General features: G+C 36.4%; 2 protein-coding genes and 1 long non-coding RNA gene across 3 annotated transcripts in view; 2 read left to right on the top strand and 1 right to left on the bottom strand.

Moving 5' to 3' along the window:
- LOC132092553 (transcription factor IIIB 90 kDa subunit-like) overlaps nucleotides 1-15082 on the bottom strand; it is a 56420-nt gene extending 41338 nt beyond the window's left edge. Inside the window, exons 1-6 of the mRNA XM_059498834.1 lie at nucleotides 14876-15082; nucleotides 14104-14304; nucleotides 6629-6709; nucleotides 4414-4587; nucleotides 1902-1933; nucleotides 687-759 (exon numbers count right to left, since the gene is read on the bottom strand). Coding sequence (XP_059354817.1) covers nucleotides 687-759; nucleotides 1902-1933; nucleotides 4414-4587; nucleotides 6629-6709; nucleotides 14104-14284 — 541 coding nt within the window. The 5' untranslated portion in view covers nucleotides 14285-14304; nucleotides 14876-15082. The remainder of the gene's footprint in view (nucleotides 1-686; nucleotides 760-1901; nucleotides 1934-4413; nucleotides 4588-6628; nucleotides 6710-14103; nucleotides 14305-14875) is intronic.
- On the top strand, nucleotides 7053-12129 carry LOC132092552 (uncharacterized). Its single transcript, XM_059498833.1, has 17 exons — nucleotides 7053-7160; nucleotides 7257-7321; nucleotides 7400-7489; nucleotides 7574-7695; nucleotides 7823-7966; nucleotides 8300-8371; nucleotides 8488-8661; nucleotides 8945-9041; nucleotides 9139-9362; nucleotides 9448-9613; nucleotides 9856-10064; nucleotides 10149-10266; nucleotides 10353-10558; nucleotides 10791-10908; nucleotides 10991-11160; nucleotides 11787-11884; nucleotides 11994-12129. Exons 1-17 carry the CDS (start codon nucleotides 7138-7140, stop codon nucleotides 12112-12114), a joined length of 2217 nt encoding a protein of 738 aa, XP_059354816.1. The 5' UTR covers nucleotides 7053-7137; the 3' UTR covers nucleotides 12115-12129.
- Nucleotides 12225-13505, top strand: LOC132092555 (uncharacterized). The gene is made up of 2 exons (XR_009422234.1): nucleotides 12225-13176; nucleotides 13304-13505. It is a non-coding gene; the product is annotated as an uncharacterized LOC132092555 (long non-coding RNA).
- Nucleotides 15083-15834: the final 752 nt, after the last annotated feature.

Genomic DNA, 15834 nt, shown 5'->3' on the forward strand with positions numbered 1-15834 from the left:
GCAAACATGGAGCAGATGCAGTTTGGTAAAACAGCAGATTTTTTACCTAAAAAAAACCCCACACAAAAACAGATAAATGTGGATTTATGACACATGGAGAGCTGCTAATCAGACTGCAATCTTGGATTATGCCCAGTATTTTAACATTGGGATGCTCCCTGGTGTACAGTATGCTTGAATCATTTTGTCTCTGATTCGTGTAATTAGATGAGTCTGTTAAAAAAAATTGCAGACCTGTTCTATCCTCACAGTCTGCACAGAAGGTGGAAAAGAGTTGTGTATATGATGGACCATAATGGATTTTTGGACATGTAGCAGTGCCCCCTAGTTACATCTGGTTAGACTGCAACTCACTATGAATACAATTTCCAGGTGGGCGAAAACATTTTCAACCTTTCCCTGAAATATCTTAAATTACAGACTACTGCAGGAAATGTAGCTCAACGTGTGGATGAGGGTACGATAACAGCAAATCTTCTTCATTCTGATGCAACCAGGAATCCATAGGCCAAATCAGATGAACAGATTGAGTATACTTGTATTGATCTAAGCGCAGTGTATTATTGATAACTAATTTAGCAAATGAATTGTTTTGAGAGATCCTGCCTGTTTTATTAATGAGGTTCATTCAAAAGCACTGTTCCGGTCAGCTGAATTACATTAGAGATTTCATGAGGGAGACTTACCGACAGCTGGAGCATTGATACAGAGCTCTCTAGCCAACAGCAGGAAGGTCTTTCCCAGAATGTAAACATTAACCTACAACCATAAGAAATAGAACGAAAAGGTCTGAATTATTCAATGGGAACAGTTTTCGATGTTAACAATAACTGATTTAACATGTTCCATAATTAGTCTTTAAAACAAAGTCGGTTTGCGGCCTCTTATGCTCACAAAGGCATAAACAAAAATACAGTAAAAAAAAAAACATCAACATCTTCCCCAAAATATTTGAACAGTAGTATGTGTATATATGTACACATATATTTACAAATACACACACACACACTAAAAACACCGTAACCTGTTAATATGTGAACTTCAGGCACCCCTAATAATGACGTGGGGGTATGACTTGAGCATTTGGTCCCTAGTTAGCCTGGCATCTAGGTGGGATAAATTGGGGTCTCGTCAGATTTGGGTGTAGCAACACTTGCTAAAGATTCATGACATTTTTGAGCCTCTGCCCCAACCATCTAGTGTCTGTTCTATAGCAGTTCTAGCTCAGTGGACAGCTGGGGAGTAGAAAAAACATTACACCAGTGCTTAAGCACAGACATATCTGGCCATAAAAGTAGTAAACATTACTACTTGTAAAACTATAGAGGCATAAAGACAGTATTGTGTATTGTTTCACAACAAAATGTAGCCTCCTATCACCTACTTGCTGTGTTAAAAGATGTGCATTGCAGAAGTTTTATGCTCTTGATGTAAAATCACTGTACCGTAGGCTTGAATGTCTTAGTGATTTATTAAATAATACATAATTCTATATGTCGTTAAGTGTTAGCATAATAAAATTGTACATTAATTATCCAATCAGATTTAAAACATTTTATAAATCACAACTACCTGCATTTATATCTTTATAAATCACTTAAATGTTAACAAGTTTGGCCTAATAAATGATAGAGAATTTATGCTAGTATATGAGATGAACTAAAGCTGGAAATATAACAGAATTTCTCACATTATTACCCAACACTGACATCTGCTTACCTGGTATGTCATATGCAATACCTCATACAGTATTTCTTCCATATGGTCATATGGAGGGTATAAAATATTATTTCAAGGTTTAACATCATGTGAGTTAGCACAGCCGCTTAAGTTGCATCATGTTATTCAGAGTAAGTATTGTGGAAAAAATATGAAAGGAACTGAAATGAAAGAAAGCCAACCTGTAAAAGATCGCTGAGGTCCAGGAGCATGTCTGTACATCAAGTTAAGGGAAGAAGAATACAAAACAGCTAGATTTTAAAAAGTGTGATAAAGATCTAAACATCTTTTTCTTACTATACAGCTAACAGTAATAAGTCAATCTAGCTCCTAAATCAATCCCGGTCACAGTGATTCATTTAACACGGACAGCTCAGTAACTGTTACTGATCATCTTCACATCAACGGGCTTCGGCATGCAGGATCTCCTCATCTCTGCAAGAGATTCACCCTGACAATCTTTTATTGCTCACCTCAGCAGCACACACACACCTGAGGCATGTGTCTCCACAGTGACTAATGCCCCCTTTAGCAAAGAGATTAGCATCACTACAAGACAAGCTAACCCCACTTTATCAGGAGTCTGACGGCCTTAATTACGGCCTGCCGTGAAAGACAGAGTATTTATACTTATATGACTGACATCAGCCTTTATCTTTTAAATGCTACAAGAACAGATATGAACCACTGTCAAAAACAGCAGATATACTTTAATTCAATAAAATTATATTGATAACAGCATCATTAAAAAAGTAATACAAAACATAATATATATATATATATATATATATATATATATATATATATATATATATATATATATATATATATATATATATTATATGTTTATGTAATTTATTTTTAGGACATTTCTTTAAAGAGGTCATGAACTGAATTTGATGTGATTGCACCTTATTATTCCTGATTAATGCTGTTGCACTTACCATTGGTCAAAACCTATGAAATTATGAAAAGCTTTTATCATGCTTATGCACATGGTACTATGTTTGTAAGATGCATGCATTTTAAGGGATCCCTGTTTTTAGAACTGGGCATTTATGTAAGAAATGTACCACTAAGCAAAAACACTAAACAAAAAACAAGAATCTGATGATGAGCATCTGAAATCATAACCTGTCTACCCAACAATTGTCAGATCAGGTCAGTGAAGCTCGCTGAATCAATGTTTGCAGAACAACAGCCAATTTTCACCTTAAAGGACCGGTATAAAGTAAACAAGCTGTGAGCCTGCTAGAAACACTCCAAAAATATGAAAATGGCTAGACTGAACAAGACAATTCAGAAATTGAATGCTGAGATATTTTAATAAGGCTCACATTAAATAATCCCAATATTTAAAAGAACAAGTCAAGATACTATCTATAAATACTTTAGGAATTTAGAATTATTTTTAAATACTTAAATACTTAATTTAGTTGAACACAAAAAATTATATAGTTGTCCAAAAAAATTGTGTTTATTACATCACAACGATATGATAAATGCAAGGATGTTTGATGAGGCAAAGATGAACAGTACACGTTTAAAAATAGGACAATATTTGGAATGGGTTTGGCGGTCTGTAAAGTACTGGACTGTAAGCGCATCAGGACTTTTTGTGTCTGCTCTTCAGTGTGAAGTACCGTATCTTAGCATGCATCTGAAAGAGCCCCATCCAGAGACAGGTACCAATTCTCCTTTGGCAACTCTAAACGGCACACCAGGTACCCGGGCAGGCCTGACGCTACACAAAAGCAGAGTAGAGATCTGGGTGTGACTCCAAACAGACACATAGGATGGTTCATGTCGTGTGTTCATGAGAGTGAAAGCAGTGCTGTAACACTATCCAGATGCTCAGATGTTGTAACACAGGTGTGGTGAGTCTCAAACACACATAATCTGAGGACAGAATTATGACAGGTTGGAGGAAAAACTAAAATGTGGGACAGGGGAGTGATATTTCCTTCAACTATCACTTAGAATTTTACTTCAGTCTCTCAAAAAAGTTTCACATTTTCACAACAGTATTCAGAAGGAATTCAACTTGGGTCAAATAAATGTCACTTCAGTAGCTGTTGTACACAACCAGGACAGAGACAGAAACTGAAAATCTGGGCTGTTTTCCATGATTTACTCCAGGGAACATCCTCTGAGATTCAGAAAGGTGGAGTAAACATTCTTCCCCTTCCTCTCTTTCTTCTCTGACAGCATATTGCAGCGCTATTGTTTTTACATCCTGACATCTCTACATCTCTTCAGACACTAAACCAGGTTTTCCCTAGGGATAGTATGGACTGATAAAAAAAAAACTATCTTAGAGCAGCATGAATTTCTATGCTGGTCCAGGTTGGTTTATGCTGGTTTGGTTCTGGTCCAACCTCTGATGAAACTGGCTAACCAAATAAATCTTGCTTATTAATTTAGTTGCTTATAACAGCAACCAAAACATTTTATTACACACACAAACACATATATAAAGGTATATATATAAATTTCACATTTTATTTACATATATTGAACCCATGACTACAGGATTGAGCTAAAGGATTCTTGCTGTTAAAGACTTGAGATTTACTCTTATTTAAGATAATGGGCCTAACCTTATTTCAATTGTGCACACTTTCTTCCATGGATTATCATTCACAAAGTGTTTAACTTGGGTTTCACACCCTGGGGATCATTGTGGAAGGATACGTGGCGTTCCTTCTGTCCTGCAGACCAGGTAGAGGCAGGCGGCTATGACATGTGTCATCTTTCGCCCTCTTGTCAAGTGCTTGCTCACCACCATCTTGAAGAAATTAAAGGCGGTGTCCAGACAGTGCTGGTTCAGCTGCAGCTGGCTGCCGAGGTTGTGTATCTGTCGTTTCCCTAGAGACAGGACACACATATGCATCAGATTGAGCAAACATACACAGATCCACACTTGCACGTTCACGCACCAAGGCATGACTTCACACACAGGTGTTTGGTTTTCCAGTAGCACTGATGTCATGAGAACGGTGCACAGCCAGACAGGCTTTTAATGGAGCCTGGAGGTGAAAACGTGAAGAAAGACAGCTGTTTACCGTCCCATATGAGGCCACGTCCCTCTCTTCCCTTCTTTCACAGTCACTCATACATTTACTCCTTCACAGAGGATCTCAAAACAGGTCAAGTTGTAATTCATTGGACACAGAATAAATCAGTCTGCCCTGAAATCCCACGTTGGGCTAGGATGTGTTTAACATATTCAAATCCACAGTTCAGTGTGCTATCTGGCAGAGTTCTGTTTACTTAACACATCACTTAGCAAAAGACATTGTTCACCCACACAGTGGAAGTTTCCCACATTGTAAACCATGAGAATGATTTAGACTGCTTTACCATTTTATACATTCAAAGTTGTTTTGCTGGGCAGAAAGGCTACAGATGTGATGGAGTTGATGAGTTTGATATGTTCCAGTCATTCATTATGCTTGAAACTCCACATGTAGAAACAGCTGCTTTCATCAATCTGTCCTCTAAATGTGCAAATTTGTGATAATGAGTTTAGCAGATGCATAGGTGCATTAAACTTTTTACTTAGCCCAGGGATTTTCAAACTGGAACCCAATGATACCCAGCCGGGGTGGCAAAGAGGTCCTTGAAAACCTATTTGCCTTATTTTGCTTTTATAGATAATGTTTAGGAATAAATTTAGTTAATTTAATTTGTAAACAACAGTCTTTATAATCACACTTGAACAAACTTTCGCTTTGCTTTTTACCAATGGTATAAACAGAAACACACATGTTAAATTGGATGTTTGACTTTTTTGTTCCCCAACTGCAGAGCCCAGAAGCTGCAGTGTCAAGTGTCATGTTGGCAGGCCAAAAATAACTCTAAAAGCTTTTAAGAGCGTAATCCTTCTATTCTGTCTAATACCAGAGTTTTTTTTCATAGAGCACATGCCATTGGAGTATCAGCCAGGTCACTGAATGACAGCAGAATTACATAACGACCACAACACTGCAGGAACATGGGACACCTTATTTAATGAATGAAATCTTGTGTTTGTGACCACAGGGACACTTTCAGAAATCAGAAATCTTTATCAAAATCTTTTAAAACTACCTGCCAGACAAATTCATAAGCACTATTATGTGTCACTCATTTAAAAAGTTTTTGATCTGTTATGAGAAGCTTCTGTGAGTCTGAAATTGAATCATGTGTTTATACAGTTGGTGACCTTGATTCTAGAAGCTAAAATAAAGCCCAAAAAATGCACCAGGACAGAGAGCTGTCATTGAGCAATGTTTAATATAATGCTACAAAACTTATTTCTCTCAAAGCCCCTCTGATTCATATACACAAGTACATATTTATACAATGCTATGCATTATATTTGCTAAATCAACACACACCTGGAAACCAAAGACATTTATCAGGCAGCTCTATGAAAGTGCAGATGCATATTATGTCAATTTAATTAGCACTTGAGTTGTAACTAGGTCAGAAATTAATGTAAATGATTTACTGAAACATAATATTAAAGGAACATGCACCCACAAGAATACCATAGCCTCTGTAATGCATCTAATGGCACTATATTTGATGGTAATTTAAATGATAGTCCATCATATGCTTTTGTGCCAGAAGATAAAGAATTTAATGCAAGAGCCATATGGGCTATTTTATTTTACACTTATGGTCCTTTATTAATTTTTGGTGCTTGCCAGTTCCCATCCTCATTCACTTTTATTGTATAGAAAAGAGTGGACAGGACAGGACATTCTTTAAAAATTCACCTATTTTGAGTCTAACATAAGAAAAAAAGACCTTTCAATTGAGGATGAATTGTAATCTCTTTAAGTCAGCAAGTTTTATAAACCATGATCATTCAGTGACTGCACCTACACTCCACTGCTGACTAATATAAAGCTGTGCCTACCGTTCTGGAGTGTCTGAGCTCGCGATTCTTTTCCCAGACTTGTGTGGAACCCACTGCCCAAAACTGGAGCTTTGGAAGTACCTAAAAAAGAAACAAAACATACAATTTATTGTGTAAAAGATGAAGGCCAATCTGAAATAAGACAAGTACATTAAATATGAATAGTTTTGGTTTATAGTATATAAACAGGTGTATAAATAAAAGCCTATGATTTACCAATGACATTTTGAGGCTTTAAATACAGCTCTAGCGCACCCCAGAGGATGTCTGTGTAAAAACAGCATTATCATTGTATGGTTACTCCAGTGACACCTATCGGGTGCCAATATCTCTACACAAGTGTTCCTATAGCAGCCAATAGAGATTGATTGACACACCTGAGACTGATAATCATGTCAGGGAGCTCGGAGGAGAGTGACAGGACGATACAAATAAACCACAACACTGCTTGCTTTCCTCTTAGTAGCATATTGATCAATTATAAAAAAAAAATAGTTTTTTGTCAAATCATGGATGTTATCTTCTGCTTTGGGTAACTTTCTATGACCAATTTACTGCACATCAATATGCAAAGATGTAAAACATGATGTTGAATCTCAAAAACTGACATGCCGAACTGATATCACAGGCTTCTCTTCCTGTGCTTTCAACTGTGCCAGATGAACAGAAGTTATATTACCACTGATCCAAAAGGTCTGTGTATAGTGACATTTTAACATATTGTGGTACATCTTGTTAAAGCCAGAGCTGTAATGAATTTTAATGCTTCAGGTGCCATTGAGACCGACTGTCGTGATCGATATTTCTGGGTGTCTGTTGATGTGGGCTTTACAGGCCATGTCCCAAGATTTGAGGCTGTAGGTATGGTGCTGTAGATTGACCATGATCTCTACCATAAATGATCACTTTAGATTTTAATTCTCATATCAGCACATATTTTTTAAGTTGAAAATGGAGTGCAAATTATTAATGAGGATCATGCATCCATGTGTGGCTACACGTTGAACTACTTGAATGGCCTGGCATCTCTGAGAGCTTCCTATTTCTCCTGCCACACCGAAAACAAGGCAAGAGTTTCTTTAAAAAAAAAAAGTCCTAAGACAAAACTGCATTGATTAGTTCTAGAACCATCAGATCCATGTGTCTTGATTACGTCTTCGAGAACATCGTTTTCTGTTGTATGATGTCTTGTAGAATGACAGCAACTTCCTTTTCAAGCTGAATGTTGTTTTGACTGACCAAACGGGGAGAGAGAATAAATACTCTCTCACAGAGAACTGCACACTGCTGGTTGACTGGTCCTCAAAAGAGATCCTCTGTGAAGAAAACTACATTGAGGTAGGACTGTGCAAAGCGGTGTTGTTGTTAATTAAAAATATTATGATTTCTGTTCTTTATTAAATAAAGCTGGAATAAAATAAAATATATATTTGATGAAACGCATAAAAGAAATTTTGAAGAAAAAAGGTTCAAGTTAAAATACTAAAATTACTTAAACTCAAAAAGGTAAACAGGTATTAAAAAATAAGCACATAGGAAAATGACAATCTTAAATTGAAATGAAAACTGAAAATGCATAAATAAAAGCTCATTCAAAATATTAATAAATACTACAGTTGTACATGAATAATACTAAAGCTGGTCAACAATATCTGGTTTTCTCTAATCTAGGTGACTGTGGCGAGAGATGCACCCTGCAGATCTGATAAACACAGCACTCCCTGGCTGCCTGCTCTTGCTTTCGTAAGAAATCTTGACGTTTTATATTTATTTAATTAGTTTTTTATTGACACTATAATTGCGTGTGAACTTTTGCGAATTTGAATTTGTTATTGCCAGCTCTGCATCTCCACATTTAGGCCCAGAGATCTGCCATCTCCGAGTGGCAGATAATGTTCCTGAATCAGGACTTGCAGAGCTTGGATGCAATGTCTATTTCTGACGCCAGGCGAATGGGATACATGCTGGATTCCACTCCAAACAGGGTGGTCTTCCGTTCTGCCTACAATCAGACACATTCAACGATCACAGAGGCAGGTGAAACTAAAAGAGATAGTTGACATCAAAACATTCTGTTACTATTTACACACCCTTAAGTCATTCTAAACCAGTATGACTGAAGTTCTTAATGGAATACAAAACATATTCTGAAAAATGCCTGAGTGTGTTGTATATTCTACCGTTCAAAGATTTGGGGTCGGAAAGATTTTAAGTTTTTGTGTACTGTCCCTTTAAATGTTAATTGTGCAGGTTACCTCCATGATAGTATTTTGGTATTTTAAAAAATGCAAGCTAAAACCAGCCTTGTTTCCTTAGATTGACGGCATTGCTGTAGAGGTGATTCACGCAACCGTGTTTTTCAGGCAGAAATGGGCTGTAGTGATGCTTGACGCGTCTGCGGCATGTACGATAGGTAACTCACTGGCCATGTTCAATCTGAAATATTCTAGAAATTATTGTTAATGAAGTAAATGTGTGTGTGGGTGGGTGTGTGTGTGTGTATCTCCTAGCCCCTAGTTCATTTGATGGATTGATTTTGCACTGGAGGACTCCTAAAGTCATGACACCGCTGGTGCAGGCCTCCTCTAGGTTTGTAAGCAGGAGTATTGAGCTGGGTGTGCATGCTCAGCTTTTGGACGAGGCCACCAGGAAAACCATGGGTTACTTACTTGGAGAGGATGGGCAGGTGGTGCACGTTTCAGTGCCTTTTGGTGCACCTGGAGGTTACAGAATGGTATGTACTGGACAAACCAATAACTAATGTGTATTTATGCAAAAGAAAAATTAAGAAAATCAATATTTTGTCATGCTTGTTGCAGAGCTTAGTTGAAAATAATGTCTATAAAGAGAGTTACAAGGCTTTCCCGTGCTATGAGCACATCTATTCGCATGTGTTTCTGGATGATACTGAAATAGAGATCAGACATCGCCAGCTACGAGTTATGGAGACACCACTAGTTCCTCGCATTCCTTTCACTATAGATGGTGAGATTATCATCATACCATTATAGAATAGGCTGATATTGATTTTATTACTGATGCAGATAATTTTTCTGATAACCAATAACAGCTTGGTGACATAACTAAATGACTTATTATAACATATAAAAAATTTCATGTGTGTGATTTAATAACACTTTTTATAATTTTTATTCGATTGTTTGATCTAGATGATTGCAAGTGTATTTTAGGTGTTATTTTAATTTAGTTTTTTTCCCCTCTAATAGAAACTTTGCCTCGTGAAGAAATGTTCACTGTATATCTTGGTAGTTTTGCTTCGGATGTGGAGCTCATTGCAATCAAGCTGAATGAGAACTGTCTGTCAGTAGCAGATGCCATTCAACAGCATTACTTCATCACAAAAATCCCCCACATCAATGGGACCCACGGCTTCATCGTTAAGGTTCCTTTTGAAGATAAATCTGTTAACAAAGTGGTGAGGGTTTTTCTTTTATTTATCATTCGCACAGTACTACTGTATATTTATCCTATTATTAAAAAAAATCTTTCTAATTGACAGTATTTGGGTGAAGGACTTCTCCAGTACTCTGTAGAAATTAACTACACTCTAAATATCATCAAGCGAAACGACACATTTTTCCACAATGTCTCAGTTGTGGCAGATGTTAATGATGCTTGTAAGTCTTAAAGAGTTAATGACCTTAAATTACATAAAATGCAAGTGACCGACAATCTAAGTTTTATTTGTTGCCCTCTCATTCAGTCCCTCCGGATGTCAGTGCTTTCTGTACTGCACAGAGCATAATATTCAGAATAAATCATCCGAAGCAGGCTGGACTTTGGGAGGTCTGTGTGGGGCATCAAGCTCTCACATCTGACTTATCCAGACAGGAGGGATACATACTGCAAAATGACAGTCAGAGTATGACTCTGGAGGTCCCACTCTACACATCGGGCTACATTTATGAGGTAAAGAAAAACTTGCCGTTCAAATAATATGTTGACTTTAACAATGTCATGGCAGTCTTCATTAATATCTCCTTTTGTACTTAACATAAATGCATTTTTTGTAAATGCATTAAAAATTGAAGTTTAAATAGGGTTATTTATTTAAATAATATTAAATAAGGGCCTCAAAAATGATTATTTAAAACCTAGAACATACTTTTAAAGCTAACATTTTAGGTTTCTGTTTTTCCAGAACATCACATTGAGAAACTTTGTTGGCTCTTTTGAAATTCTTATAAGAGACTCAAAGACTTTGGAGATTCACAAGAGAACGACAAAGCACTGTTACTTTCAGAGTGAAGAACTAACAGGCAAGACACCATAAAATGCCAACAGGGTTTATAAGCTTTAAGATGGTATCTCTCTAATAAACAATCAATTCTATTGTTCTAGTGTGTTCCACAGATGGACTGATGACTGTGGTGGCAACTACTTCAAAAACCTGGCCAACAGTGCCACCTAACAGCACAACCCTTCTAGACAGAAGCTGCAGACCCAAGGCAACTGATGAGACACGGGTCATCTTTTCTTTTGGTGTGGACACATGTGGAACTAGATTATTGGTAAATGCATAAATTGACATATACAACCAACATACAAAAATCTGGGCTTGGTAAGATTTGTTTAAACGTTTTTAAAAAGTCTCTTATGATCATCAAGGCGACTGAATTTATTTGATTTAAAAAAAAATACAGTAAAAAAAGTGAAATTGACATTTTTATATTTGCATTGCTTAAATTTATTAGACCACCACCACACAATGTAAGGTTTGTGCCGCAGCTGCCCTAAATTAACAGTATTGGTGACGGATAAAAAAATATCTTATCCATGAATTTTCAAATTTACTCTTTTACAAGAAAGGCAGAGGAAAAAAAATCGTAAAACACTTTAGAATTTTTCTTTTTTTATTCAGATGCATATATAAATAAATGTATTAAACACCTGTACCTATATTTTAAAATGCATTTTATTCCTATGATGGCCACAAAAAAAAAGTTCAAAAGGACAGCATTTATTTGAAATAGAAATATTTTGTAATTATAAATGTCTTTACTGTCACTTTTGATCAGTTTAATGTGTCCTTGCTGAAAAAAAGTAGGAATAAAAAAAAAAAAAAAAACCTTACTGACTTTGAGGCAGTAGTGTATATCTGTTCACTGATGAATATGTAATCTGCATCCTTGTGTAGTTTGGTGATGGCTACATTGTGTATGAAAACGAGGTCATTTCTGATGGAGGTGTCATAATTGACCAGGATTCAGCCATTACAAGGGAATCAAAATTTAGGTATTTGTCAATATATGAACATTTTAATTGGGCTAAATACGATTTGATCTTTGAAAACAAAAAAATTCTGATCAGTTCATTTTTTCCTTCTGAATTTTCCGAATTTCAGGCTCACTGTGAGATGCTTCTATGCACTTGACTCTGTTAAAAAGGTTTTTACATCCAGATTGTTTGAAGGACGTGGATTTGGTTCGGTCAAAATCACAGACGCTGCAGGTGTAAACGGTTAGTACTAACACTTTCTATTACAGGAAAATTCACCAAAAGAATTGCTTTAATTTATTTTTTCTCTTTGTATCTCTGTGTGACCTACAAGGAAACCTTATCTCTCATGCAGATAACCTTCCTTATGAGCCTGTCAGAGGCTGCTGTTCTACAGATAAGACACCATTTCTTCAAAGAGGACTTCCACACCGTGCAGATCCCTCACCAAACCAAGGCAGAAAGACATCAGAACAGAGATGCCACGCCAGCAATATTCCCGATCCACACCAGCCTGGTGCCGGATTTAACCCTCAAACGATTATCAAACCCACTCCATCTGTGACACCTGCAGCAGGCCAGCAGAACTCTTTTGATGGCTTGTTTAAAGACTACAAATCTTTCCTGGTTGACATCCCACAGAAAACTCCTAAGAAAAGGAGTGGTCAAAATCAAGACAATTTTGTGATGATTGCTGACGACGGTTCTGCTTCAGCTTTCTACAGAGGATCAAAAAATGCATCAATCGTCATAAAAGAAACCTTGCCTTCCATTTTATATTCTCTCATTGCCATCAGTAATCCAACAAACTACAATCCAAATAGCAATGAAGTGAGTGACCAGTTTTTCCTGAAAGACTACATGGACAATTACAGTCCTGACGGTGATTTTCAACACTCCCCTGATCATTTGAATGAGTTGATTAACAATCCATCTACAAAAGATTCTTCTCTCTACACCGAAAATATTATTTCTAAAAAACTTGAAGAAAGTGAATGGGGCCAAAAAAATTTGCAAAGTCACATACTTGCCACTGAAAGCAGTGCTCAGCCATTTAAAAAGCATGGATTGGAAAAAGTAGGCTTTTTAAATGTAGTAGAACAATTTCATGTGTGAAGATTACAACGATAATTCAAAGAAATTATCTTTTTTGCATACTCAACAGCAAAAAGAAGTTGATGATGGTCGTATTCTTTGTGATGATAAGCTTTTGGCGGTAAAACCATCATATGACAAATTGAGAGGGACCCTGTTCTTCCCTGGTAGCAGAAGCCGTTATGGTTCCAGCATTCATAAAGGAATAATAAAAGGTAATTTTCCATTGCTAAATTATGTACAATTAAGTAACATGATACTACAGTAAATAAGCAATTTGTTAACAATTTGTCATTTTAAAAAGTTGACATTCTAATACTGAAACCACACATTATTTTCTAGGATGACCATTGAGGCTGTAAAAGAAAATCAATGTTAAATGGTGAATCCAAATGATTAACATTTTTGTTTCTTGTCATGATGAGGAAAGTACAATGAGATTTGACAAATAACATGATGGTGCCAGGTGGAAAAATCAAGCCCATTCAATCTGCAGGAGTCCTGGCATACTGCTTTTGCAAATAAAATGCATTGTGATCACTAACTATCAAATAAAGTTGCTTTTATTTTTCCTTAGTTAACAAAACAACAACAACAAACTTTTAAAATCAGATTAGTACAAATGCATGCTTAACCAAAATGCTATCTCATTTTACACTTAAATGAAGGACTTCTAAATAACATTGACCCAAATAATTTACAACCTTGGAACTAATCAACCTGGTGCTGACCTGGAAAAGTATTACATTAAAAAGTTTTTGAAAAAATCTCCAGTTGCTCTTTTTGTGGTAATTGTGGTTAAATTGTCTTTTTTGGGGATTTGTCCATTTAATAAACTACTTAAGAAATTATTTGAAGTTTAATTGATCGTGAGTGTGCAATTTATAAGGATGTGGTGGCCTCTGCTGACTATGATCAATCTGAAAAAGAACATTTTTACATAATGTGACCCTGTTGCTTGCCAAATTCCACAGACCCAGGTTTGTTTGGGTTTTTTTTTTTTTTTGAAAGAAATTAATAATATATTACATCAGTTAAATTGGCTAGCAACGAATTTTTTTTAAGAACATCTACACTGGTGCCCCTCAAAAGGTGAATGATGCGATCCCAACTGTGTTTAGGTTAAAGAGAACAGCTCTTACCATCAGCGGACACGAACTGGCCGACGGCTGAAGACACCCCTCCACTGTTTTCCACAAACTGAACCTCAGATACGATGATATTATCCTCCAGAACCGAGCCACAGGCTGTGCAGACCGCACTCCCCCGGGCCGGGTCTGTGTCGATGTCTGCTCCACCACAGCTCTTACACTGACGACTCATGCTGGCAGCAAAATTCAGACCTGAGGAAGACGACATGAGCACCTTTACTGAACAAGAAACATTTGACTAAACACACATTATCTATTTGGTAACGTCAGTTTATTATTATTCGGATATTACATTAAGATACTTAATAAAATCGAAGAGAAACTGGTAATACATTCGTAAATCATTTAGTAAACAACACAAAGCGTCGAGAGCGGGATTTGAACCCGGGTCTCCAGATCATAACCTTCCCAAACATTCCGCTTTGCCACTGAACGATACTCTGGCCGTTCAACACAACACTGACTTGAGCCTGTCGTTCACGTATTTTGTTTTAACGTTATATATTAGGATTATCTTTATATTAAAATGATCTCTATTGTATATGTCTAGTGTCTATAAATCTTGCTAAGATAATGTTTTGATATGTGCACATATGCTACCAAATGAAAAGCTAGCTTGCATAAGAACTGTGATACAACTGTAAACATAATACAAACAGTCCGTTTTATACTTTTATTCTTTATTTCATATCATAAAGACGCGCATACATGTAACATTAACTTTAAGAGATTAACGCTAAACCTTAAATAGCAAACCACTCACCGGTCAAAGGAAGTAAAGACTTTAGATCAAACACTGACTATCAAGCAGCATATAGTGTACCCAATCCAATTTATTCACAGTTTTCACAAACTGCATTCATTGAGCAACATGTTTAAAAAGTGCTAAACTTATTTTTTTTATGATAATATATTTCATTTCATTCATAACACCTTACGGTCTTGACTGTCTATCAAACTGCGAAACAACATTGCGGGCTGCTCTACAAACGGAATATAGAGGGGTGGCCGCTACGCCACAGTTCTTCTTTTAATTGTTTTAGCTTAGTCTGTTCGTCTAATATGTGTCCTATATGGCAAAACACAGGTTTTGTGAAATATTAATGATAAATGTATATTTTATAATCCCAGTTATTAGACTTCGTTAAAACACTTTCATTAATGGCACCCCCATTTTTATAATGAACTGGGCCGGTGGCAGACAGCGGGTTTAAAGCGCGGTTATATGAAGGGAGTGTGTTAGCGCCCTACAGGCTATCGCACTCTTTCTTTTATTGGCTTGATTAAAAAAAGTATTGTTCGTAATATTTGCAGTCGCTTATCTGTCCTTAAAATATAAACAGCACTAGGTTAAAAATAATAAAACCGTTAATCGATGAAATTTAAGACTTTGATTTTGGCAGCGTTGCTGACCGGGAAGTAAATGTTGTGCAGTTCAAAATGTGTGAAGATAGTTTTAGTGAGTTAAAATAACAATAAAAAGTTATTTTATTAACGTTACGCTAATAAAATCTTGTGTAATATAATTTAATTTTCAGCCAGTGAGATCCTCTGTCTCTGGTCCAGATTTGCAGAGGCTGACGCGCTTCTGATGTACAAGTTTTTGAAGCAAAACAGTATATATATATTTATTCTCAGCTTTACAGCTCATATCCTGATGTGTCATACTTTTTTTCTTATTTGTTACAGAACAGAAACAAACTGTTTGAAAGAATCTAATAT

This window comes from Carassius carassius, chromosome 18 (genome assembly GCF_963082965.1).
Source record: "Carassius carassius chromosome 18, fCarCar2.1, whole genome shotgun sequence".
Lineage (NCBI taxonomy): Eukaryota > Metazoa > Chordata > Actinopteri > Cypriniformes > Cyprinidae > Carassius > Carassius carassius.